The sequence below is a fragment of the Miniopterus natalensis genome, chromosome 2 (assembly GCF_054644295.1).
Source record: "Miniopterus natalensis isolate mMinNat1 chromosome 2, mMinNat1.hap1, whole genome shotgun sequence".
In the NCBI taxonomy this organism is placed as follows: Eukaryota; Metazoa; Chordata; class Mammalia; order Chiroptera; family Miniopteridae; genus Miniopterus; species Miniopterus natalensis.
In genome coordinates, this window is record NC_142082.1 from 23693440 (window position 1) to 23721203 (window position 27764).

Consider the following 27764-nt stretch of genomic DNA (forward strand, 5'->3'; position numbering starts at 1 on the left):
CTTCGAGCTGCAGTGGGCTGTGACTCTGGGTCTGTCCCTGAAGCGTGTGTTGGAAGGAGAAGGGGCCACGCCAGTGCTGCCAAACCGGTAACAAGGGCTCCATGGCAGCCCCCCGGCTTCCCAGGGGACAATGCCTTAAGCCTTCACTCCTAAGCCCTGGGTTCTGCAGGGACTACACGGTTGTTTTAAAAATAAAGCCAGAGTTTGAAGCATGTTTCACAGCATAGAACCATAACTTAAAAAACAAACTTTATGATTTCTATCCTTACAGAAATTAAAATAATCTAGTGATGTTAAGAGAATGGTAGAAACTCACCCACATGATTGAGACCATGAGATTTTTTCCTTCCTGAAAGCTGCTATTCTTTCTCTGGCTGACTTTATAACGTAAGTCCTGGAGCAGGAGGGTTTATAAGAAAAGGTAGGGGGGGTGGGGGCTGCCTGAGAGAGGGAAGAAGAAAAGGAAGAGGGCCAGTGGGGAGGAGTGAAGGGGCAGCTAAAGAAGGGAAAGGAGGCAGGTGTTTGCAGGGGACTTAGCAAGGTGAGAGAGGGCGAGAGGCCTCCTTAACCCCAGGAATTTCTGCAGGCAGATGGGATTACATTCGTGTTAAGAAAAACAGTGGGAAAGAGAAATATATTTTAACTTAGAATAATGATACCCCACAAAAAGGAAAGGGGTTAAGCACAGGATACGGGCATAAGACAAAACCTAGGGAAGGTTTGGAGGGAAATGGGCATCTCTGAGGCAATAGGTTCCTGGGAAGATGAAAGGCGGCAGAGCAAAGGTTCAGGGTTACCGTCAAGGCAGGCAGGCAGGCATGAGCAAGTGCGGGGCAGGGGGAATGCTCAGAGGTTATGGGCAGAGAGGGAGCTTTAAGGAGACTGCACTTCTTAGTGTGGCTCAAGGAGACGGTTTTTTCGTGCTGTGGTGGGCATTTCCATGGGAAGATGGTGAGTTTTAGATTCTCAGTAGATTTTTGGAACCATTGGTGGTGTCATACTAAGTGGATTGACTATTGCTTTAGGACTGAGCTAGAGTCCCAAAAGATAACTTGTTCAAGAAGTTTAGCTGGCACAAACAATTTCTTCCACCCAACCAACTAGCGCCACCACAACTTTATCAGAAAGCACAGAGACCCATGGGCTTGGGGAGAAGTTTCTGGAAAAAAAAAAAAGAGAGAGCAAAAATAAAATAGAATAGAATAAAAGGACAGGGGAAGAGAGGGAGAAAAGATACAGATGTAGAATTTAGAAGAGGAAGATTAGGAGAATTCAGGCATCTGAACAGAATCAGCTTTGATTTTGGCCAATAATAATTATACCACCATCTTAAATTTACATAGTTCCCATTTGCAAGGAACCCAGTTTTTGAAAATCTAGGTAACCCATATAAATTCCCAACAAAATAGGCCTTGAGACTTGTCTAACCACACACACAAGAAAAGAAGGAGGGGAAGAAAAAGAAAAGAGAGAAACCAAAGCAAACAAAATCAAGTTATTCAAGCAAAACCCCAAATTGCTTTGGTTAACCTAAATTCTAGTTGAGGTAAGTATTCTTCATTCTTTCAGTGGAGAGCCAAGGGCCAGGGGTGGGAAAACTGTTGTCCACACAAAAAGCAAGCAGGGACACAGCTCCGCTCACAAGGCTTTCTGTCCATCGGAGGGCTCAGTGTGGCCTCACTAATGAGTCTCTTTAATAAGCACCACCATTCCTCGGGTTTCATCCAGCAAAAGGAGAAACTTCTGTTAACACTTAATTTTATCAGGGTTCCTTTTCATTTCTCCCCTACCTTCAACATATCTTGCCCACATCATCCTGACTGAAAAAAATCTTAATTTCAGGTCAATATGATTACGTCTTAGACACCTATTACAGCTATACATGGGTGAATTTTACAAGTGACTTATTTTTCTATGAGAAATTTCAATTATATCTGACGATGATAAAAAATGTATGTTCACTGAAGTTAAGTAAAAATCTATCATTACAATAGCTGCTGGAATTAAAGTGATGGTGAACCCTACATCTTTGAAACACAGAATGTTCAGCTGAGACACAGGAACTCCTCAGCATATGTTACCAGCCTACTGCACTTAGTCGTATTTAATACCTTAGTACATCGGTCTGCTTCGGATCAAATGCCTCAACAACTTCTCAGACTAACTTGCTATAATAAAAAGATGATGGATCATCTTAAATCTGGCAAATCATTTCCACATCCTGGGTGCTTAAGTAATGCCAGTGACGATAAATAACTAGGAACCTGTGGAATGTGGCTCTGTTCTTGGTACACCAGCATCTTACCTCCTACTGCAGGACTCTTCCTACAGAAGGATATGTCCTGGTGAAAGCAGAAGGTGGGAGACTTCCTCCCTAACCCTCTTCTCCCTAACCCAGTTCCCGTACTGATCAGCTGTGTGCTGTGCCCTCCTCTCTCCCCAGAGGCAAGGAGAGAAAGAGTCCTGTCAGCTGTGCTTAAGGCACCTCTGCCCGAGTCTTCTTTTCTGCTGCAAGGGCAGCGAGGGAAGTGCCCACCCAGTGCTTGGAGTCTAAGGTCACCTTGGGCAATGGGGAAATCCCACTGTCTGACCAGCCAATCTCCTGTTAACATACTTCACTGCCTTCAACACTGCTCTCTCATCTAGACAACCTGAAACCACCAACAGGTGACACACAAATGACCTTTTGATCAGAAAACAAAACAAACATACCAAATGGAGCTCCCAGAGGTAGAATTAGAAAATCAAAACAAAAGCCAACAAAAGGACTACAAATGATGTAGAAGACCAGAACTTCTAGAAGCACAGACACTTAAGATTTATTTGGTACCTGCTCTAAAACTTAAACTGAGAATACAAGTTAAATTAATAAATATTGTTTTATTGGTATCCAAGTTTTCAAACCATTGCATCCTAATTGATTTTTTAAAAATTTATAAAAAATAGAAATAAACCTTAAAGGAAATCTCTTAAGAAAATCTTTCAAACACATTTTATTAGACACGCTATTTCTCTAATAACTTTCAAACTACTTTAAAACCACAAAGAGCTTCCCTACAAATATCTTTTTCTGTACTTTATAAAAGTACTCAGCTGAAATCTATTTTAACAACCAAGTTTGCTAAAACTTTGAGAAAATGTGTTTGCTTGATATTTGAAAACTAAAAAAAAAAATAAAATGCAGAAAGCAAAAATAAGATAGAGCAAATACAAAACACCAAAACAGTTTTTGCAAAGTTAAAGTAAAAATCACATTTATGGATATGACAAAAGCACTGCAGGGGAGAAGGTCAGTGGACACATTTCCCACAGGTATAAAGAATAGTGCTACTTACCAACCATTGCACTAACTTCCCCAGCCATTAGTGTTTCTACTGTCTCGTTGTATAGGTTCACATCAATGATACCTTTTCGAATGGTCTCTCCTACTTTGGCTCCCAATAACACTGAGCCTGTAGTTTCAAATATTGAAGCCAAAATGCACGCCTGCCTCAAGGTCACCACGCCGGAGCCCACAGCAGTACCAAATGAATTGGCAACATCATTTGCACCAACAGAAAATGCCAAAATAAAAGCTATGATAAAACCTAAAATGACCATCCACAAATACTCATCCATGGCCATTTTGGAAAGCGGGCTCTGGGTACTTTTCTTTTGCAGATATATTTTAAATAAACGAAGCTTGAGGTTATAAATGTCGTAAGGCCGAGAGTTCTTGTAAACAGTGAGTTTGCTCTGGAAAGTGCTGGACAATGTTAGAGCCTGAACAAACTGCTAACTGCTGGTTTTCAAACTACTGTCAGTACAGTTCATTTGGTTGTGTTCAGTCAGCGGTAAAACACATTCCATATTTTTCCTCCCGATCTGGGAAAGCTGTGATGTCTCCTCCTGCAACAGAAAGAAAACAGAAGAAATCAATTACCCTAACCAACCGGTAACAGTTTGTTCTTTCAGAAATAGATGTTTTAAGCCTACTAATGGGATCTAACTTTGGCATGTGACAGATCTAACCATAGAGCAACTCAAGGAAGATTTATAATTAGGTTAACTAACCCCGCCCCTCCTAAAACAGCTGATTTCTAGAATGTCAGAGGTTGCAGCATGCTTTCTAATTACAAGCCTTAATGGGATGTGTTTTTATACAATTTGAAAAAATATATTTGGTCATTATTTTCAAAAGGAAAAATTGTCTCAAATGAACAAAAGATAAAGAAATGAGGAACACATCAGTCCTGGCCCGCTAGCTAAGTTGGTTAGAGCATCATCCGGATATGCCAAGGTTGTGGGTTCCATCCCCCAGTAAGAGAACATACAAGCAGCAACCAATGAACACATAGATGGGTGCAATAGCAAATCAATGGTTTTTTTCCTCTTTCTCTCTCCCTACTTTCCTTCCTCTCTCTCTCTCTCAAATCAATAAATTAAAAAAACCTTTTTTAGAAAAAGAAATGAGAAATTCAGAGTTATAAATTTTTTCAAGAATGTGAAATGCGCCAAATTTCTTGGAACGGTGATAACCAAATCTGAATCTGTGACACCACAGGGTGTGGCTGGCTATCTGCCTGCACATTTATGCATAAGGAGTAGGATTCTGCATTATGACTATATCATGCTTGTCTAAAAGGAAGTTTACAGGTTCTGGTACAAAGTGACTCATCCGGAAGGTGACAAAGGCCAGAGCTGACGAGCCTCACAGAAGGAACAGAGAAAGCTGGTGAATGAAGCCATCCTATTAAAGCACAAGTCAGGTCAATAAACGATTCCACTACTTCCCATCTCACTCGGAGGAAAAGCCAGGGGCCCTACCATGGCCTGGAAGACCCTCCAAAATCTCCTCAGGGCTCCACCCCCAGCTCACTGATCTCAGCTCCTGTTCACCCCCTTCCCTCACAGGCTCCCTGCTTTTCCTTGCAAACACCAAGCACTCACCTCAGGGCCTTTGTACCTGCTGACCCTCTGCCAGGAAAAATCTCCCTGACAGCTGCACAGCTCACTGTGCACTCTATTTAGGTCTCTGCTCAAATGTCACCATCAGAGACATTTCCTGACCTTGTGAAAAGCAGCCTCTCCCCCACACCATTATTCATTCCTCTCACCTTCTTTTCTTTTCTCCGCATCACCTCATACATACATTCATTCATTCATTCATGCATTCATTCAGTGTCTGTCTTCTCTCAGTGGGATGCAGGTACTTGGTTGGATTCACTACTGTACCTCTCGTACAGCAGTGCCTGGCATGTGGTAAGCCCTAATGAATTTGTTGAATAAATGAAGAAAGAAGCTATTAAACAAATGGAGGAAAGTCTTACATATTCATCATGCTGAGATGAAGAGGAGATGTCACAAAATTAATATACCTGTGAAGTAAAAATGTTACTAAAGCTTCGGAATTATGGTATTCTATTATTACACAGTATGAAATCTGTATATTTTCTTTGATGGTATTAGGTGCATAGGCAGGTGCCTGGCACAGTGGCGTTCTTCGTAAGTGCTTGTTAAATTGAATAAATCAGGCTCAACATTCAGGTTACATAGGGGATTAAGCAGGACACAAAATTTTATGTACAATGTGATCATGGCAATGTTAAAAATGCATATAAAAAGCCCACCAGGGCCCTGGTGAGGTGGGTCAGCTGGAGCATCGTCCTATACACCAAAAGGTTACATGTTCAATTCCCGGTCAGGGCACATACCTAGGTTGCTGGTTGCTTACGAGAGGCAACCTATCAATGTTTCTTTCACACATCAATATTTCTCTTTCCTTTCCTCTCTCTCTAAAAATCAATAAAAACATATCCTTGGGTGAGAATTTTAAAAAAAGTCCAACAGGTAATATACTAAAATTATAATGGTGGGTGAGTTTGAGTGGTAGTGTTATAGATGATTTTTTTCCTTTCCTCCAAAAACTATACTGTGGTTTTATGCTTTTCAAATTAAAATAATATATAATAAACAAAATAAACATAGGTTAAGCACCATCTCAGTATGCAATGCTATGAATATACAATGAAATAGAAAGTGTACTGTGATAGATCTGATCGCTTTCTCAGATTTGTAACCTATGCAATTCTGGAGAGTACCATCCCAAGTGAAACAAGTGAAAAGACCACTCTAAAGGCAGAAGACAATAGTCCACTGAAAGAGCATTTTATTAATATTATGGTCACAATAAACCTATAAATGAAAATACAAAATAAAAACTATTTTTGAACAATATTATCTATCCTAAAAGATAAAGAATTCTTTTTTCTTTTTTTTTAAATATATCTTTATTGATTTCACAGAGAGGAAGGGAGAGGGAGAGAGAGATAGAAACATCAATGATGAGAGTCATTGATCGGCTGCCTCCTGCACGCCCCCGACTGGGAATCGAGCCCGCAACCCGGGCATGTGTCCTGACCGGGAATCGAACCCCGATCGCCTGGATCCTAGGTCTATGCTTAAACGCTGAGCAACACCCGGCCAGGCTAAAGAATTCTTGAGAAAATCTTGTTTGCCAGGCTAGATTTCCAACAGGGCAAACAAGAACCACATTCAACAAATATTTACTGAGAACGTCCTTTGTGAGAGTTACTAGGGATATAATGAAGAGTAAGAATGGATGTGGTCCTGGCACATATGGGGCTCACAGTACAGTGAGGGAAACAGACACTAATCAAATAAACTCAATATATGACTAGAAACTGTGATAAGTACTACAAAGGAGAGAGGCACGTGTCTCAGCATCGTGAGAGCACAGCTGGGGGCTAGAAAGACTCACCTGCAATCTAAGAATGGGGGAGTTAACTCTGGGACTGGATGGGGCATTCCAGGCATTTCCTGGGTGGGAAGGAGCCGAATGAGGAGAGGAGTCTGGAGGCAGGCCAGTGTGAGGAAATCACAGTGAAAGTTGGGTTGGGCCATACTGAAGACTGTAGCCACCATGAGAACAATGGGGTGATACTGAAGCGTTTTGAACAGAGGGATGTCACCCTAATCACACTTTAATTTTGAAAAGATTATTCTGGCTACAACAGGGAGAATAAACTAGATAGAAGGTGAGAGTGAATGTGGAAAGACTAATTACAAGGCTACATCATGGTTCAGACGCAAGGGAGGTCTCCTGTGCTCAGGGCGGTGGTGGTGATGATTTAAGGAGGTACTTCAGCAGCTAAAGTCAATAGGACCTGCTGATGGTTTACCTATGGCTGTTGAGAGAGGATAGATGGTTACTGACTTGTGGAACTGGACTGAAAAATAACTGAATGGTTATTTTCCCCTTTTGGGCATTGTTTTTAGGTGTTAGAATGGGGTTGACCACAGGCTCACTCCGGACATGTTGCACACAGAGGTAAATCACAGGAGTACAGATGAGAAATGTGGTTAGTTGAGGCACCAGAGCAGGTGTGTCCTCAGCCCAGTCTTGCTTAGGGAGGGTATAAATAATCTTTATGATTTTTGTGGCACCATTTCAGACCAGGGATTCCCTCTCCTACTTAGATAATCTTAAATAACTTATTTCCACAGTCATGTCTGTGTTCTTTAATTTGGCTTTTCTCTTTCAGTCATACCCTCAGTAACCAGCTCAAGTCCAATAAGCATCTGGTTGAAGAAAAAGGCTTTCTACTTTTGTGAGACCTAAATGATTTCCATCTTGCATTGCATTTACAAAGCCTGTTATGTGTTGCAAGTACCAACACCTTGATTTTTCTCCCCTTTCCACTGTTATCAAACACAAGCAAAATAAAACGAAGTGCTTAAATAACAACAAATCTGCTGCACAGAGAAAGATGGCAATACCGAAGACACTGAGTCACAGGCAGCCCAGAGGACCACCATGGTGGAGGCCAGGATGGTAATTTGCCAAGAATGTAGAAAGCCCACATTCATAGTGGCTGAGGGCTGAGGGCTGAGCAGGTGTGGCATCTGAGAGTGCTGCTTGTTTGAAAGTAGGACTTTTAAGGTGGGTGATCAAATCAGTGGGGAAAGATCAGACTTATTCAACACATGATGTTGGGACAACCCGCTGACTGCTAACTATCTGAAAGGAAGAGAAGAAAGCTAGATCCCTACCTCACACCAAAACAAATGAAAGATTTAAATGCAAAAAGTGAAACCTGAAGAAAATAAAACACAGGCAAGTATTTACTTAGTATTGGGATCAGGAAACCTAGACATGACATCAAAGGCAGTGAATAAAAAGAATCAACAGCCCTGACTGGTTTGGCTCAGTGGTTAGAGTGTCAGCCTGTGCACTGAAGGGCCCCAGGTTCAATTCCAGCCAAGGGCACGTACCTCGGTTACAGGCTTGATCCCCAGCCCTGGTCAGGGCACGTGCAGGAGGCAACCAATCAATGTGTCTTTCTCACATTGATGCTCCTCTCTCTCTTTCTCTCTCTCTCTCGTCCTTCCACTCTCTGAAAAGCAATGGCCTCTGGAGGATTTAAAAAAAAAAACACTTTAGAGAGAAGTCATGTAGCTGGGAGACAGAGAGGACTGAGGTGTGCAAGCATCACATGGAATTTCCTCTTCTTTTCCTCACTGATGATTCTTAACAGGATGCAATGCTGTTTAAAATAGCCAGCCACTGCCTTGGTTCTTTCTGACTCTCCCACCAAGGCTTCTCTACAAGAGGTCAGAACATGAAGGAGAGTTAGAATGAGCTTCCTAACTCTCTCTCTTCCTCCCCTGATGTGAAAGACCTACAAGGGTAGGATTCACAGCACAGAGGTTACAAATTATTCCTCAATTTTCAGATGCCACTGACCTCTTGCATTTTAGGAAGAGGGGCCTTAGAGTGTTTTGAATTATTGTAGGAGGTGCTGAGGGGTTTCATAAATTCTGTCTCCCACACTTGTAATGTTAATAAGAGCTTCACTTTTTCTCAGGACTCTGATGCCTTCTGAACAAGCTTCTCAACTTTTGGTTCTGCCTGCCATCACTTGTTTCTTGATTTCTGAACCAACTCTACTTCTCTCACCGGTCCAAGGAGCGCCCTGGCAGGACTCTCAGGTGTTTATAGATTCTTTCCCTGTAACTTCCTCTATGAGCATCTGCTTCAAATCCAGCCTCTTATCAACATTAGGAATCTGAATGTGCAAGTGAAAACAAACATTCTTAGAATATTTCCAGACAGATATGTATACTGCTTAAAAACAGGAATGTTGCTGAGTTGTAACACTTCATGGAAATTTATGCCAGAAGAAGTTTGGGTGGGAGAATCTCTTCTCTCAAATGCTGTCAAAGGTAACATCCAAGGTGACTTCTCCAAGCAAACATGCTAAGGAGATGTCTGTCCAGTTCTCCCATCAGCAGACCCTCCTCTCTCAGCCTTAAGAGTCTAACCATCTCCTTGATCGACTTGACCAGCCCAGACAACCTGGTCTGTAGTGGACTGTGGCTTAAGTCCCCAGGGGACCCGACATGTTAAAGGACTGGCCAAGCTGTGGCTAGGTACTCAGTTGGTTAGAGCATCATCCTGACCTGCAAAGTTGCAGGTTCAATCCCCAGTCAGGGCATATACAAGAATCAACCAATGAATGCATAAACTAGTGAAAAACCAAATCAATGTTTCTCTCTCCCTTCCTACTCCCCTTTCTAAAATCAATGAGAAGAAAAAAAAACTTAAATAAATAAAGGACTGACTCATAGCCAACCTCCTTTTCAGGTGTTTGCTTCTGGCCTAGGAGGATCTGTTACCTGAGATTTCATGGACTGCCCCCAGATCAAGCCCCCCTCCAACACATGAAGGAAAGGAGCCAGGTCCCCCAGGCAGAGGACTGGGTGCTGGGAAGTAATTTTCCAATACCTCTCCTAAAACCTAAGACTTACACTCACCTCTAACAATGTAAAACCCACTTTCATGGCAGCTAGGGCTGAATCTTGCATTCTGACACTTAGGTAGAAATATGAAGACACAGATATCTCTCCAATGGTACAATGCAAAACCTAATAACTCTTACAAGTGAGTCAGCCTGGTGACTCAGGTGAAAATTACTAGCTTTTCCTGGTAATATTTAAATAAAATGGAAGAGTCATTATTGAAATTTTATTCTTTGCAAAATAGTATAGCAGAGGCATTTTTTTTCAACATTCAGGTTGTAGATCTCGTTATAAGTAGTTTTTACTGACATCATTCTTGAATAGCTCATGAAAACATCTACTTTACACTCTTAAATTTTTTAAAAAAATAACTGCAAAGTCAGAATCTGTTTGTTAGAAAATATTGAGTTTCATATTTTCACATTAATGATGAAAGATCAAAACATTACTAAACAGCTCTGAAACTTGCCTGAACTACCTTTAAATGGCAAATTTATAAATATGCAAAGCCGTCTATGGGAACACAGGAGGCTAGAGAAAGAGAGATGATATTCTGACCGAGAGAAGTGTGGAAGAAAGCAAGAAAGGAAGGGCGGGGGAGAGAGAATGAGGAGAGAACAGAAAGGGGGGAGGAAGGGGGGAGGGAACTGATGTCTGAAGGAAAGACCAGCCAACTATGAGAGCCAGCTTAGAGCACGGGGTCCCAGAGGCAAAAGAACGCAGGTAACCGAGCAGGAAGAAGCAGGTTTACTCACTGGGGACAACCAGCATGACCATAAAGCCTAACAGTAAAGATATCACACTCCAAAGTGAACAAGCCGGCATTTAACTGTCAGCTGGAAAAGAAGAGGCAAGGGCAGCTTGCTAATCCACTGTGGCTCCTGCCCGGCACTGAATGTCCTTTTCTCTCTGCTGTTAAAAAAAAAAAAGGAATATCTGTTTCTCCTGAACCGGGAAGGGGTAAAAGCAAAGTACCTGCAGTGAGAGACCCTGTATCCGTTCCAGTCCAGCCAGCTACTGGCTATACAACCGTGGGCAAGTCACTTAAATGACTCACTTAAGAATGACAATAATGGTACATAGCATGGTGGTTGTGTAAAGGGGCGAGCACCGTGCCAGAAATCACAATGTGATGACTATTATCATTATTAGCAGATAAAGCCCTGGGCCAAAGGTCGAGAAACCTGAGGCTCAATCCTGGCTCTGCTACTAGCTAGCAGTGTGACTTTGGGTAAGTCATGTACACTCTCTGAATCCTGTTTCATCATCTGTAACATGAGGACAGTAATAACACATGTACTTTATAGAATTACTGTCAGAATCAAATCTCACGTATGCAAAGTGTTTTGAAAGTTGTGCTTAGCACCAAACAACTAGAAGTTATTGGTATCACTGTAGTCACAGGAAGAACTTAAGTTTCCAGAATCCTTCTAGAAGGATCTTATGCCCCCACCTCCTCTAATACTCTGTGGATATACCCAGCCCACCTCCCTCTATGTACAAACTCTAGCCCTGTAGTTGGTTAAAGATTGACATATATTATAAAGCACAGGAACTTTTCTGAGGGGGGTGAAGAGGTAGAGAAAAGAAACTTTAAAAGGTGCTTTAAAAAAATCACACTAAATGGTAAAGCCACTTTGGAAAACAGTTTGGTAGTTTCTTATAAAGCATACACTTAATCACACAAGCCAGCAATCCCATTCCGAGGTATATTTATCCAAGAAAAACAAAAACATATGCCTACACAGGAAACTTTTTGTTCTGTATCTTGAGTATGGCGGTGGCTACTCGTGTGTCAGAACTCATGAAACTACACACTTGCAGTGGGCAAACTTTATTGTACATAAATTACAGCTCAATAAAGTGATTAGAAAACACTGGCACATAAATATGTGAGGTGATGGATGTGTTCATTAATAGATGGGAGGGAGCCTTTTGTAATTTATACATATATCAAATCATCACGGTATACACTTTATAAATATCTTACAGTTTTGTCAATTATACCTCAATGAAGCTGAGGGGAAAATAGAAAACAATATTGGTCATAAAGGGTAATATTCACTTTTGATATTTTTCCTATCCTATACTGCCAGCATTGTGTCCCCCTGCCTTCAAGGCCCTAGGGTAAGTTATGTTAATTAAAATGGTTTAGAAAAGAAAGGAAGAGTAGTTCCCTTATTCAATGAAAGAAAGAACACTCCACACAGACACAGTAAAACCAGCCAGTTCAACCAACAGAACAAGGGTTCGGGAGCCACTGTTTAAAGCAATGGCTCAAGAAACAAAGAGCGAAAACAGATCAATTAGAGGAAGTGGTTGACTGCACTGCAAATAGAAAATTCCTCGGACACAACTGTTCCAAGATCAGAGATGAGAGAGAAAGGCCTGCTGCTGGGACGGACCCCTGACCTCTCTTCAAACCAGGCACTTAGCACTTCCACAGAGAAAAGGAAAGCTGGGCCTTCCCAGGGAGATAAGTCCTCAGCATTGCTTCCACAGGATCCAAATGGTGCAAAGCCACTTATTAGCATTCCCGTTTAGGGCAAATATAAACACGTCAGCTGAAAACCACTCCTATGGAGGACCACAGATTGAAGATACTTTAAATGTGGACTTGTGGGCATTTCATGTACCAAAAGCTTCTAGGAGGTCAATTAAAGTAAATGAGAGTATGAGCAAGCGATAATGTCACCTTGGTCTGCAACTCTGTTGACCAACTCTAAAATCAGTTCTGTAATGTTCCATAAGTATAGTTAGAAATCAGTGAAACAGTTCTTAGTAATAGCATTTATTTTCATATGGGAAAATAAATGCGTCATTGATTATGATCATGAAAAAGAGGAAACTGTTTAACTGTCCCTGGACAGGAGAATGGCTGAGGAAATACCAGCGACTTCTAAAGATGAAATATTACGCAGTCATTAAAATGATTTAATCTGAGAGTTTTTCCTGACATTGAAACATAGTGATGCTAAATAAAACATCAGTACACAAAACGGTATGTGCCATATGATTTCAACTATGTTTGCAAATGCACTGGCAGTAATTCTAAAAAAACATGACCAAGGTTAAGAATGGCTCTCTCTAGGTACTCTTTACATTTTTAGATATTATCCAAATTTTTCTACCATGAGCAATTACCACTTTTATCATTAGAAACACCCTTCAAAACACTACATAGGAAAGAATACTTTTTTTTAAAGTTAGGAATGTACCACCAAAATACTCTTTAGTTTTCGCTAATAAATACAGTGGATTTCACATGAATCTGTTTGGTTTCAGCCTAGTCCTTGCAGACAATTCTTTCTTCAAGCTTTCTACCTACAATTTAAGACATAAAAGAACATCTCCTCTTCTAGTTATTTAGCTTATCTTTGTTCTTCACTTTCAAGAGTGCCCTTTTGTTCTGGTGTCTGAGTGCTTGGTCTCGGCTTGGTTTTGGAGTCTTCTCTTATATTCCTGTCTGCAAAATTCTGAAGGTCCGTCCTTAGTCCCACTTGGTCTTTCTCTAAGACTCTTCCCTACCTTCCTTATGCTTCACTTGAGGGCTGGCCGTCAGGGTTGAACTTAACCCAAAGAATAAGAAAATGTCCTGATGGAGCCAAGTACTTTGCAGGCCTTTTTTTTTTTTTTTTACTAGAACAGTATTTGAGGTTAACACTTACAAGAACCCACTTGTAACTTTTTTTTACTCCTACTTTGGTTTGCAGAATTAGAAAATCATAGAACATTAGAGTTTGAAGGAACTTAGATGTCTTTAGTCCAATTTTGGTAGTTTTGAAGATGTGACTGTCATAACTGAAAGTATAAGTTGGATAGAGTCCCTAAGTGCATTATCTATTTACTACGCAGGAGGTACTCAGATGAAAGCAATGTAAAGACATTAGGAAGTGATGCTCCTGGTTGACATTCATCAGCCCTTCTTAATGGTACTAGCTCCTATTCTGGGAGTTGAGATTCCTTGGGGTGCTGGTCTGGGATGGGGAGACAGAGACAACAGAGAAAGAGGAAAGGGTGATAAAGAGAATGGATTACTACGAATGCTGCAGAGCCTTCACCCTTGGAAGTTTTCAAGATTAGATGATATCTTTAATTCCTTTCCAACTCTATTACTCTTCACCAACCAGAGACCACAGGATTAGGAAGAGGCAGTTTAGCCTGGAACAATGAACCACAGGATTGTTCTGTGGGGAGAGGGGGTGGAAATTTCTGACCCTTTCTTGAGCAAGTGCAATCAACAGCCTTCATGAATTTATGGAACATGAACAAACTAATTTTGGTCCTCTATCTAAAGTTTCCACTGCAGATCCTGTGGACTCAGCTCCAGGCCTCATTCCTTTTATAATAAGTCTCTCTCCTGCATTTTTGTCATGCTGACATTTAAATACTTTTTGGCTCATAAAGCATTTGTGTTATTTAGATGTTTTCCACACAGCCTTTTGCTCTCTTGGAAGGCATTATATAAATCTATTAGGTAAATATATTTTTGAAAGGATAAAGAAATAAAAAGCAAAAATAATTAAAATGAGATAAAGTTAAAAGAGAATGATTTGGCCTGAAGAAAGTGCAAATATAGAAGGTCCTGCATGAAACATATTTTTAAAAAACGGAAAGACTGCCTCAGCAGGTGTAGGTGCTATTCCCCTGGAGACATCCAAATGGAATCTTAATGACTGTATGATGAGCTATAGTAAGAAAGTTTTTATTTATTTTTTCCATTTTAAATATATAATTCAATAATCCCATGAAACAGTTCCTGTAAGGAAATACATATCAGCCACTCCAATTTAAATATACAGCAAACAGGCTTTCATTATAATAACAAAGGCTACACTCGAATAAGAAAAAGTTGTAACTGAATGGGTTGCTGAACATGAAACGATCTCCGACTGGAAATGTGCGATTACCTGCGGTAGAGATTTTTAAAATAGATATCACCACCTTGTTGGGGTGTTTTAGGTAAAACATTGCTTGGAAGCAAGGAATAAGACTAGCTGAACTTATTTATTCCCACTCTCAGATAGAAATAGCTGTTAAACATTTCCCTTTCCGTATGTACTATAGATAGATCCCCCCTTCCCCAGATAGTCTAGGTAATTTTTTTCCTTCTCTCATAACCAAAAATAGATTAGTTTTCAGGAGCAAATCACTTAACATCACTTCTATCAAATGGCAAAACTAGGATGACTTGTTCCAATTCTGTGCCCTGAAGTGCTGGACTGTTTGGCTACATTCCAAGAGCTATATTAGGAAATACTTTCCCTTAAGTCACAGTTTAAAATGGAACTATGTATGTAAATAGATATCTTGGTTCTTACATACTTATTTGCTAATTATTCCTATTAGAAGCTCAATAAAAATGTGAATTATACTTATAAAACATTGATTCCTGATACTTTCTATTAATAGAACATTAATCTAAACAGAAGAGCTGATAAATGAAGATTATTATCTTAACTATTTTCCATGCTTAACTTTCAGTCCCATATTTCTTATTCTCATTCCAGAGGTTGTCAAGCAATAGTTCTTAGGCAGCAGAAAAAGCAAGAGAGGGCAAATAATTTATTAAATTGATTTAGTCAGACTTTTCCTTTTGCAACGTAGGAAAGTCTGTTCAAGTCTCTGCCGACCTGATTCGATTCCATCAATAACTTACCAAATTAAGAGTGTAAACAGTCTAAACAAGGCAATAAGCCCACAAAATTGTTCACTGGATTGATAAGTAAGGTGAAAATTTAGCAGTTCTTCGTATCTCCCACTGAGACTACTGAAATCAAAATCTTTTTACTAAATTATGAAATCATAACCATCTGCTTCTTATCTCCTTAAAGGAACCATGGAAATGGAAGTTTAAAAATACTATAAGAATTATAAGACAGTTTATAAGATTTCTTTGAAAATGATTTCTTAATTCTGAGGGTGCTCCTGGCCTTAATTCTTTATATGTGATTAAGATAAACTTTCTTGGGCAAGTTACTAGCTCTCTTTGCATGTTTTTCCTCTAGAAAACTTAGAATTAGGGAGGATACTTTAATGTGAACATAAAGAACTTTCTTATAATAACTAGAAAGCAACCAGACACAAGATGCTCTTTAGTGATGTTTGAAATCAATTGAGAAAGACTATACTTTCAGGGATCATTTCTGTAGTTTGTGAAATCAATTGAGAGAAAGAAAAAGGAATATGTAATTATACCGTCTTCTATCGTTACCTACTTAACCTTTATTGGAGCTCGAGTGTGTGTGTGTGTACGTGTGTATTTAAATTACTGCCTAGTGTCACTTCCTTTCAGCCTAATGGACCTCTTTTTTAGTATTTCTTGTGAGAAAGATCTACAAGTAATGGATTCTCTCAGTTTTTATCTACTTGACAATGATTTTATGTCACCTTCACTTTTGAAATATAGCTTTGCAGGATATAGAATTATTTCAGCACTTTAATTTGTCTTCTCATTTAATTTGCCTTCAGGCCTCCACTGCTTCTGATGAGAAGTCGGTGGTTAATCTTACTGGGGATCCCTTATACTTGGCAAGTCACTTTTCTCTTGCTATTTTCCACATTTTCTCTCTATCTTTCAAATCTTGACTATTATATGCCTGGGTGTGGATCACTTCGTGTTTATCCTAATTGGAGTTTAAGTGTTTTGGATGTGTACATTAGTGATTTTCATCAAATTTGGGAAGTTGTCAGCCATTATTTCTTTGAATCTTCTTCTGCCCCTTGCTTCCAGTTCTGGTATTCCTATTGGTGCACTTAATGGTGGCCTATATTTTCCTGAGGTTCTGTTCATTTTTCTTCATTTTTTATGCTTTTGTTCTTTAGACTGCATAACCTCTAATGCTCTATCTTCAAGTTTGCTGATTCTTTTTTCTGAGCCCCTTTAGTGAGTTTTTCATTTTGGTTATTGTACTTTCCAACTCCAGAACTTCCTTTTTTAAAAAAAATGTAATTATGGTAAAGTAAACATAAAATTTGCCATTTAACAATTTTTAAGTGTACTGTTCAGTGGCATTAAGTACATTTGCATTATACAAACATCATCACCACATCTACAGACTCTCTTCATCTTATAAAACAGAAACTCTACACCCAGTAAACAACAGTTTCTCATTCCCCCTCACCCCTTCTCCTTACACCCATTCTACTTTCTGTCTCCATGAATCTGACTACTCTAAGTATATCATACGAGTAAAATCATACAGTATTTGTCTTTTTGTGACTGCCTTATTTCACTTAGCATAATGTCTACAAAATTCATCCATGTTGTAGCATGAGTCAGAATTTCCTTCCCTTTTTAGGCTGAATAATATTCCATTGTATGTATATACCACATTTTGTTTATCCACTCATCAGTTGATGGATATTTGGGTTGCTTCTGCTTTTTGGCTATTGTGAATATACTATGAAAATGAGTGTACAAATATCTCTTCAAGTCCTTGCTTTCCATTATTTTAGATATATACCCAAAAGTCGAATTTCTGGGTCATATGGTAATTGTTTTTAATTTTTTCAGGAACTGCCATACTGTTTTGCACAGTGACTGCACCATTATACACTCCCACCAACAGTGCACAAAGGTTCCAATATTTCTACATCCTCACCAACATGTTATTTTCTGTTTTATTTTTTAATAGTAGCCATCCCAATGGGTGTGAGGTGATATTTCACTGTGGTTTCAATTTGCATTTCTCTAATAATTAGAGATGGTGAACATCTTTTCATGTGCTTGTTGGCCATTTGCATATCTTCTTTGGAAAAATGTCTATTCAAGTCCTATGCCCAGTTTTTAATCAGGTTGTTTGTTTTCTTGCTGTTGAGTTGTAGGAATTCTTTATATATATATTCTGGATACTAACCTCTTAACAGATATATGATTTGCAAATATTTCTTCCTATTCTGTAGGCACCTTTTCATTCCACTGATTTTACCCTTTGATGTACAGCTTTTAATTTTGATAATCTTCAATTTATCTATTTTTACATTTGCTGCTTATGCTTTTGGTGTCCCTTCTGCATTTTGGTATCTTCTTTAAAGATAGACTCTATTTGATGAGTCATTGATACATCTTCCTTTAACTCTGTAAGAATAATTTCTTCTAAGTCTTTGAACATATTTATAATAGCTGCTTTGAAGTCTTTGTCTTCTAAGTTCAATATACAGGTCCCCTCAAAAGTAGTCTCTCTTGTCTGCTTTACACTTGCTCCTGTGTATGCATCATACTTTCCAGTTTCTTTATGTGTCTCAAATTTTTTTTGTTGAAAACTAGACATGTTAGATAATATACTGTAGCAACTTTGTTACTGATAGTCCCACCCCCTCAAGATTTGTTGCTTTTATTTGGTTGGTTGTTTATTTGGCTGAACCTAATTCTGTGAAGTCTACTTTCCCTACAGGGTTGCAGCTGTTGATGTTCCTTTTCATATTTCTTCCTTTGTATTTATATTTTAGTCTGGCTTGCTAGGGATTACCCATGAGACAGCATAAGTCATTTAATGGTCAAAGACTGTACTTAAGCCCCTTTAGCTAGTTAATTTTCACCTTTTACGATGGCTGTGTGTGGGGCTAGAGACTACTTTCATAGTTCAGGAAGTTAGGGATGGAGGGAAGGTCTAAATATAAAGGGGCTACACAAGGGTAATCTTTGGGAGTTGGAAGTATTATGTATCCTGTATGTGTTGGTAGTAATAAAACCCTGAGCATGTGTAAAAACTCATAGAGCTGTACACAAACGAAGCTGTAATTTTACTGTATGTAACTTTTTAAAAAGTGACCACAATTTGCCTTTTAAAAAGATACCTTGCCCAGCTGGTGTGCTTCAGCATTGACCCATGAACCAGGAGGTCACAGTTCGATTCCTGGTGAGGGCACATTCCAGGGTTTCCAGCTTGATCCCCAGTAGGGGGCATGCAGGAGGCAGCTAATCAATGACTCTCATCATTGATGTTTTTTTTCTATCTCTCCCCCCCTCTGTGAAATCAATAAAAACTTTTTTTTTTAAAGATACCTTTACATCTGTATTGCTCTTACATAGCTTGATCCAATTTGATCCCTGAGTTCTTTAGAAGTTCATTACTTAATATTTAATGGGGAAATAGAAAACAAAATCTTTCTTACTATAGTCTTGCCTACTGAGGGTCATTTCCTCTCAGAACACAATAAAGATTAAACGTTTTAAAAGATGTATAATTGTAATATTTAAAAGCATCTTGATGATAGGCTGAAAGATCAAACTGTTGCACCAAACAGTTAGTGAAGTTGTGAATGAAAAAAAAAAGATCTTGAAGTTAATTAAAAGTGCTATTTTGAAGGGTAAGAAAATAAAACAGTCTTTATTACTGATGTAGAGAAAGTTTTAGTGGTCTGGATGCATATATCAAACCAGCCACAATATTCCCTTAAGCCTAAGCCTACTCCAGAGCAAGGCCCTAACTCTTTAATTCTACAAAGGCTGAGAGAAGGTGAGGAAGCTGCAGAAGAACAGTTTGAAGCTAGCAGAGGTTGGTTCATGAGGTTTAAGGAAAGAAGATGTTTTATAACATAAAAGTGCACAGTGAAGCCGCAAGTGCTAATATAAAAGTTGCAGCAACTTATCCAGAAGATCTAGCTAAGATAATTAAAGAAGGTGGCTACACTAAACAACAGGTTTTCAATGTAGATGAAACAGCCTTATATTAGAAGAAGCAGCGATGTAGGACTTTCATAGCTGGAGAGGACAAGTCAATGCCTGGCTTCAAAGCTTCAAAGGACAGGCTGACTCTCTTGTTAGGTGCTAATGCAGCTGGTAACTTTAAGTTGAAGCCAATGCTCATTTACCATTCCAAAAATCCTAAGGCCCTTAAAAATTATGTTAAATTTACTCTTTCTATGCTCTATAAATGGAACAACAAAGCCTGGATGACAGCACATCTGTTTGCAACATGGCTTACTGAACATTTTAAGCCCACTGTTGAGACCTACGTACTGTTCAAAAAAAAAGATTCCTTTCAAAATATTATTGTTCTTTGACATGCACCCAAGAGCTCTGATGGAGATGTACAATGAGATTAATGTTGTTTCCATGCCTACTAACACAACATCCATTCTTCAGCCAGTAATTTCAACTTTAAAGCCTTATTAAAGAAATACATTTCATAAGGCTATAGCTGTCATAGATAGTGATTCCTCTGATGGATCTGGGCAAAGTAAATTGAAAACTTCTGGAAAGGATTCACCATTCCAGATGCCATTAAGAACACCTGTGATTCATTGGAAGAGATCAAAATATCAACATTAATAGGAGTTTAGGAAAAGTTGATTTTGACCCTCGTGGATGACTTTGAGAGGTTTGAGATTTCAGTGAAGGAATTAACTGCAGATGTGGTGGAAATAGCAAGAGAACTAGAATTAGAAGTGGAGTCTAAGATGTGATTGAATTGCTGCAATCTTATGATAAAACTTATAATGAATGAGGAGTTGCTTCTTATAGATGAGCAAAGAAAGTGATTTCTTGAAACGGAATCTATTCCTGGTGAAAATACTGTGATGATTGTTGAAAGGACTACAAAGGATTTAGAATATTATGTAAACTTCGTTGATAAAGCAGCAACAGGGTTTAAGAGGACTGACTAATTTTGAAAGAAGTTCTAATGTGGATAAAATGCTACCAAACAATTGCATGCTACAGAGAAATAGCTCATGAAAAGAAGAGTCAATTGATGCAGCAGACTTCATTGTTGTCTCATTTTAAGAAACTGCCACAGCCACCACAACCTTCAGCAACTACCACCCTGATCTGTCAGCAGCCATCAATATTGAGGCAAGACCTCTCTACCAGCAAAAAGATTATCACTCGCTAAAGGCTCAGATGATGGTTAGCATTTTTAGCAATAAAGTATTCTTAATTAAGGCATGTTCATTGTTTTTCTAGAAACAATGCTATTGCACACTTAATAGGCTACAGTATAGTGTAAGCATAACTTTTATATGCACTGGGAAACCAAAACATTCATGTCACTGGCTTTATTGTGATATTCGCTTTATTATGGTGGCCTGGAACTGAACCCACAATATCTCTGAGGTATGCCTATATCTGATTAAAGAAGTTTCTTCTGGATTAGGCTTCAAATAATTTTTCTGCAAGTAAACATTCTGGGCTTATTTAACTGCTACTGACAAGTCTCATGGAGCCTTAAGACACTATGACTCAAAGATCAGGGGAAAAAATAAACAAAAGTAGAGATGGCAAAAAATCAGGCCTGACAGAAAGAGGTGTGCAGCTCAATGCTCTGCCCTCCAAGTCCCTAAGGATACTTAACTCTGCATAGTAGGCTGAGGCAGAAAGCGACAGAACATCACAACAATTCTCTCTTCCTGCTACAGCCACCACTTTAATTTCAAGTCAAGTCTAAAGTAATCACTCTTTTTTTAAAAAAAACACACAAAAAAACCTTCATAATAATAGATGAGCTCTTTGTAACTCCCAACCACCTCACTGTGTTGAGTACATTCACACCCTTACTTCTGCTTTTAGTCTTCACGTAAAAGTAAAAAGCAAACAAAAAGAACAAATGAGCAAACAAAGGAAGAAAATAAACAGTCTGAATCTTTAGCTGAGATTTCTTTTCCTCTGGCTCTTACAAAAGCCAGTCTTCTTTCCCCTGACAGACACCAGTCTTACCTTTTCTAACTTTGTCTATAGTCTCAGGAAATATTTTTATCTGCTCTATTCCTTTTAAAAAGATGTTCTCTTTCTTCCTTTGAGCCACTAAACTTGCTTAACATTCTTTAATCAAACTGTAAGCAGCCAGCTATTCCCTCTCGATGTGGCATGTGGCATTTCATACATCTGTACTCACAGTGTGCAGCAGAGCTTGTGACTCACCTAAGCTGAAATCACTTGGCAGCTATGACATGCTGAGGTGACTACCACAGTTCTCACTGGGAACAGCACTCTATCCATTGGATATCCAACTATCTGGGTTAAATGGTTCATCCACATCTTTACCCACTCTCCAACCCAGAGAAAATGAAGATAAACCCATACGGTATGTGTCTTTACTTCTACAGGGAGAAAATAGTGCAGAGGGAAACTACATGATTATTCCTAAAATATAACTGCAGGAGCAAGAGACAGGATAACAAAGAAAGAGAGGAAAGGATTAAAGATGAGCGCTTACTCTAAGGATAAAACATGGCAAGAAGGGAACTTGAAAAGCCAGCTTTTTTGGTTCCAAGAATTCCGGAAGACACTCCTATATGAGTAACAAAGATTCAGAACCAAAGGCTAGGCCAAAATATGGTAGGTCGTACATGATAGTAGATTCTTTTTGGTTTCTCAAGGCACTTTGGCTTTAAATTAAGTTTAAGGTATCAGTCCTGCTGAAAGTGGATTCAATTCAATGTCAATCTAAATCTCTATCGACGGGTAAACCTGATGATAGATTCCACTCATTTAGGCTTAGGATTAGGTTTAGGAATATACCTCAAAGAGACCCTTCAAATAACCATCAAAAGTACTTATTCTCACACGTCACCATACAAAGTGGGCTGAAAGGGAGGCCTGTTTTTGCTCAAGATTGTCTTAAATCAACTGCCACCAGTACCAAAACAGTTACCCAAAAATAACCTTCAGATTAAGGCCACAAGGACATCCTAGCAGCACTAGGCAGAAATAATTGAGGGAACCAGTTCTCTGTTAAACAATGGTGAGATACACTTTGATACTACAAAAATAAGAGCTTTGGAAACACTAGCTAGGAGACTTGTTCTTTCCATCAACCCTCATCGCCATCACTCAAAATAGTATCCAAGGTCTATGGCATACAGTTCAATCATTTACTACTTTATATCTAAGATCTAGAATGACAGTCCCTTAAAAAATTTAAATGGATAATCCTAACACCAGAAGTATTATTTTAATGACTTGAAGATATGCTGCATTCCCCAGCTCCCTTCCTTTCCTCTCCAAATAATACTAAACCCGAGATCCTGGCCAATTTGTGATCATATTAGAGTTCATTGAGCATCCAGAACAGTAAGTAGTGAAAGCAAACCCTTGCTGAGTATCTTTCACACTGCAGAATTAACAGAATTAATCATTACCAATGATACATATAAGTTTGTGTGGGCCTCTTCCCAAAAGCCTAGATTTCAAGTCTCTCCTCTAAAAATAAGTCCATTACCAAAAAAATATGCATGCACATAAGAATTTGGTAACTACAGAAAATCAGAAAGTAAAACAAGAAAAAAATGCTCCTGGCCTAGCACTGCAATATAACCACTGTTTATGTGCACATTTTGGTGTACTAGTTTTAGCTGTTGGGTAGGCATTATTCCCATTAACCACTGAGAGGCCACTGCCAAATTAAATAAAATATAAAAGTCAAAATAAAAATGAATTACAATACTTTTTCTAAAGAAAGTTTTTCATTATTACATAGGTAATATATGCTCATTGAAGGAAAAAAAAATCTAGTTTGGCTGGCATGGCTCAGCAGTTGAGCATCGACCTATGATCCAGGAGATCGAGGTCCCATTCCCAGTCAGGGCACATGCCCCGGTTGCTGGCTTGCTCCTGGGGGGCAGCATGCAGGAGACAGCTGATCAATGACTCTCTCTTCATTGATGTTTCTATCTCTCTCCCTCTCTCTGAAATCAATAAAGATATATATATATTGTTTTAAATAAAAGAAAAAGAAAAAAATCTAAAATAAGTAACCAAAAAGAAGGGAGGAAACATCACACATCAGTTCATCGGCTAGAGGCAACTATTGCTTACATTCGGTTCACAGTATTCTTATTTCATGTACATATAAGTGGCACCTTTAAAAAAAAAAAAAGAAAGTCATTAAGCCATTAAAAAATGTCTTCCATAAAAAATGGGGTCACACACATGTACTTTGTAACCTGCTAATTTTACTCAAAATAGATCTAACATCATCATTTTAAATGGCTGCGTGGTGTTGCATTATATGACAACACCATAAATTATTTAACTATTACCTTATTAGGTTGTTTCTGGGGATATTTAATTAAATTATTAGGTCAGTAATTCTTGTGTCTAATAATAATAAGCAAAAGAGTTTTTTCCTCCTGCTTTCTGTTCAAGTTTAATTTTCTTGACTAAACAAAATTTATCCCAAACCATTTAACCAGTCTCATTTTTAATGACACATTTGTGGACTAGATATAAGATTGATTTTAGAAACAAAATTATTTTTGCCAGGGATAAATACTAAAAAGAATGACTATTTAGTAATTTCTCTTTAACTAGAAATAAAAATCACCATTGCCTGCCATCATTAAGAACCAAATCAACCATTTGGAATTTCCCCTGTTGGATATAAAGTTATGAGAAATTGCAGATTTTCAAGAAAATATTTCACATTCAGAGACTAATTCAGGGTGTTAAAAATCAGCTACCTCTGCTCTGTGGATTAGTGAGACATTTTTATCTTATCAGTGTGCAACCACCACACAGAGTCTCGTATCCTCTGTAAATAGACACAGATGTAGAAAAAACAGTGCAGGCAGCTTAATGTCTGAGAGGTCAGTTTCTTCGAACATAACAAGGTTCCAAGATTGTATAACAGCATCAGTATACACACTTGCCACCTTTATCCCTCTGTCTCCCATTACAAGGTGAACTAGAGTTTGAGCCAGACTGTCTTCATTTGTCTTTTCCCACTTCAAGGAATTTTTAATGCTCTGCAAATGTTTAATTAATTACAGCTATAAAAGCCAAGGATTCTTCCTATCTCATTACTTTAGTGCTAAAATATTAGGGCCATAGGCCCTGGCCGAGGGAGAGCAGGGAGAGCATGTGTACATTGGAGACAGCAGTGTGCCACCTGTGAAAAACATTTTGAGCAGCACTGGCAAAACATGTCCTCAGGGAACCCTTTCTTCATTATGATCACAAAGAGCTTTCATTGTACTAAATGCTACACAAAGTATAACAAATAGACACACTCTCAGTACTTTGTGTTTTCAACCCAAGATGATTCTGTCAAGCAAAAGCATAAAGAAAAAATATACAAACAGCAAAGATGTAACTAAATTAAGATGCATCTGTATCAGGTGCAAAAAAGTGGCAGGAGACAACTAGAGGGACTCTTGGGAATAACTATTTTGGCTGGCAAGGGTAAGAACTGCCAACTTCCTGACTCTAGATCATTAATTACATGGAAGAGGGCATTTCAACTGAATAACCACTTATTTGTAGTAAGGGCCTACTAATGTGTACCATTGGCTGTTTCACGCAGATACAAAAATGTCAAGATGAAATAGGTCCCTATCCTTCGCCTCTCATGGAGACCCACCAATGTGTCATCCTGTCTTTGCATTCTCTTGGGGTCCTTCTATTTTTCCCCTCCTTCCAGGGTGCCCAATGGAATTCCCCTTGGCAGGGATGAGGAATGCCATTCCTGCAGGTGGTTAAGACAGCTCACCCGCTGCCCTCCCCTCCTATGGAAATGACAGAGTTGGGAAAATGGGGCAGAGTCAAACTTTCCCTCCAGACACCTCTCTTCTGAAATGGGCTTCATGAGGAGACCAACTGATCTAGCCATCAGTCTGTGACATGAAATGATCACGGGCTAACATCAAGGGGCTCCTCGTTTTTACCTCTGCCCTGATTTCCCTTCAGATGGCTGTGAAAAAGTCACGTGGGGCAGAGGGAGTCTATTAAATAACACTGTGGTAAGTGGAATCCACCTGACAACACAACATTACTACTATCACATTATCTCATTCGATCCTCATTTGAAATGGGCACTGCCTTAACTACCAAGTTCAGAAAGGTAATTGCAAAATTTTCCTGGTTGATTATTAATCTTCTGTGAGTGCCAGAGGAAATCCAGAGCAAAGTCAGAGCAAGAAGGGACTTTGAGAGGTCATCTATCCTGACTTCAGAGAGAATACTAAAAACATTGCAAACAAATATAAGCCCATTTTTCAATGACTTCAGGAAAAAAGTTTACATTTTCCAGTATCCAAATTCCCTATAAGACCCTTTTTATATCTTGTCTAGTGATCCTCAAACTTTAATGTGCAGCAGAATCACTTGGGGGGCTTGTTAAAACACAGATTGCTGAACCCCACCCCCAGTTTCTGAGTCCGTAGGTGTGGATGGGGCCTGAGAAAGTGTATTTTTCACAAGTCCCCAGGTGGTGCTGACGCTGAGGGTCCTGGGACTGCACTGTGAGGACCACAGTTCTAACCTAACCCCTACTGGACTGAGCTCCTATGTTCTCAATGGAAACAGATGCCAGTTGGTTGCTACTCCTTGGTACTGAGGCATTGTTATACTTGAATAGCTATTCGAGAGTCCCCAGCCACTTTTTTCCCTCCAGGCTAAATAATAGACGTTCCCTAACATCTAATTATAGGTATCATTTTTCAACCCTTTAATCATTTTTTAAGGTTCTTTGTTGAGCCCTCTCCAAGTCTCTCTCAGTTGTGGAGACATGAACTAGACCCAGGTTCTTAGTCAGAGGCTGGTTGAGGCTGAAGACAAAGGGAAAAGTGACTCACGAATTCATACAGTGTATTCCTGTCTACTAACCTCCATACCCAAGCTGGCCTTATGAGCTCCCTTCTGATTCAGGCTCTTCTGACTCCTTTACAAGCCGCAGTAATGCTTCGCTGGCTTCTGTAATGCCTTTCTTCTGAGACGCTCAAAGCACTTCTCTAATTTAACAGTTGACTCAACATCCTAAACCAGTACAGAGACAGGTAACTTGTTCTAGTGCGTATCAGTTCAGGAGGCGAGAGAAAATCTGGAACACAAATTCAGATTTCTATCCAAATATAATTGTACGGGGAAAGACACTTCTTACATTTATTGGACTTCATAAGATATCGAGGTTACCTCCTCCACATAATAGTAACAGTTCCAGGTGTAGGTGAAACTACTGAAACTCCTTCCCTTTGTGGGGCACTGTAATAGAGAACAGGAGTTGTGGGTAAGGCTTCTGGGGTCAGCCTCTCACTCATTTTCATCACTTCCTGAGCTGTTGGTAGAGAGAGGAGCAGCACCCCAGGCGGCACTGCAGTCTGTCCTAATCTTATTGGGCAAAAGCCCCGGTGGACAGAAAGCTAACCCACAAGCTACCCTTGACCCTCCCCACACCATCCTGATTTCCTTTTCTTCGTTTCCCTTTCTTTTTCCTGCCAGTGTCCTCAGTGTGTACGTCAAGGGCCCAGCCTCTGGGTACTGCCTAATTTTAGCACGTGAGCTCTTTGAGAGTGGGAACTATGCTTTCTTTGTGCATTGTATGTGCTCTGGGGGTGCTAAATAATAACAACAGATCCAGTATTTCCAGGAGTAATCAGCATTCCTGCTGACAGGCAGATCCTACTACCACTTACTTGTATACAAGACAGGCAAAGCTGAAGGCATCCCTCTGCTCACTGTTCTTTCATTTTAGATAAAACAATTGAAACTCAATATAGCAAAGCCTATTCCTACAAAATTCCCTTTCAAAAGAGAACATTCTAGAGATGTGATTACTGAGCACTTGCATTTGGCTCCAAAACAAAGGAAACTATGTAAGCTCCCGTATAGCTATACAGACATATAGCTTTATAGACAAGTTACCTATTAAGAACCTCACGTGGATGAAAGAGACCCAGAGAAAAGATTGCTCTTTGCTTCCCTGAAAAAACCCTCAAAGCTTCAGAGCAGAAGGAATAAAGTAACAGTAAAGAAATCTACTGCAGTCAGGAGCTACACTGTCCGAGCCTCTTGGTTTGTGACTATTTTAAGAGGTAGAGGAGTAGGAGAAGAGGGTAGGCAACCCCCAAAAGCAGCTTAAACAGGACTAGAGGACGGATATGCACAGTTAATGGTAGTGATGGCGATGGTGATGGAGGTGCAGGCATGCACGGCACATGGTTGAAACCATGGGCTCCCGGGCACTTCTACAGGCCACAAAGCTGCCTGTGTTTCTCGGCATCTGGACCCCCATCTGTGACTCTGA

At 39.4% G+C, this 27764-nt stretch overlaps 1 protein-coding gene and 1 pseudogene across 4 annotated transcripts in view; one reads left to right on the plus strand and one right to left on the minus strand.

Moving 5' to 3' along the window:
- The window catches only part of SLC20A2 (solute carrier family 20 member 2), a 96106-nt gene that overhangs the window by 36328 nt on the left and 32014 nt on the right, over positions 1 to 27764 (minus strand). For all 4 annotated transcript variants that reach the window (XM_087814194.1, XM_087814193.1, XM_016195602.2 and 1 more), the window contains one exon: positions 3336 to 3888. In XM_087814194.1, the coding sequence (XP_087670320.1) occupies positions 3336 to 3624 (289 nt within the window). In that variant the 5' untranslated portion in view covers positions 3625 to 3888. The remainder of the gene's footprint in view (positions 1 to 3335; positions 3889 to 27764) is intronic.
- Positions 15926 to 15960, plus strand: LOC148093653 (small nucleolar RNA U3; annotated as a pseudogene).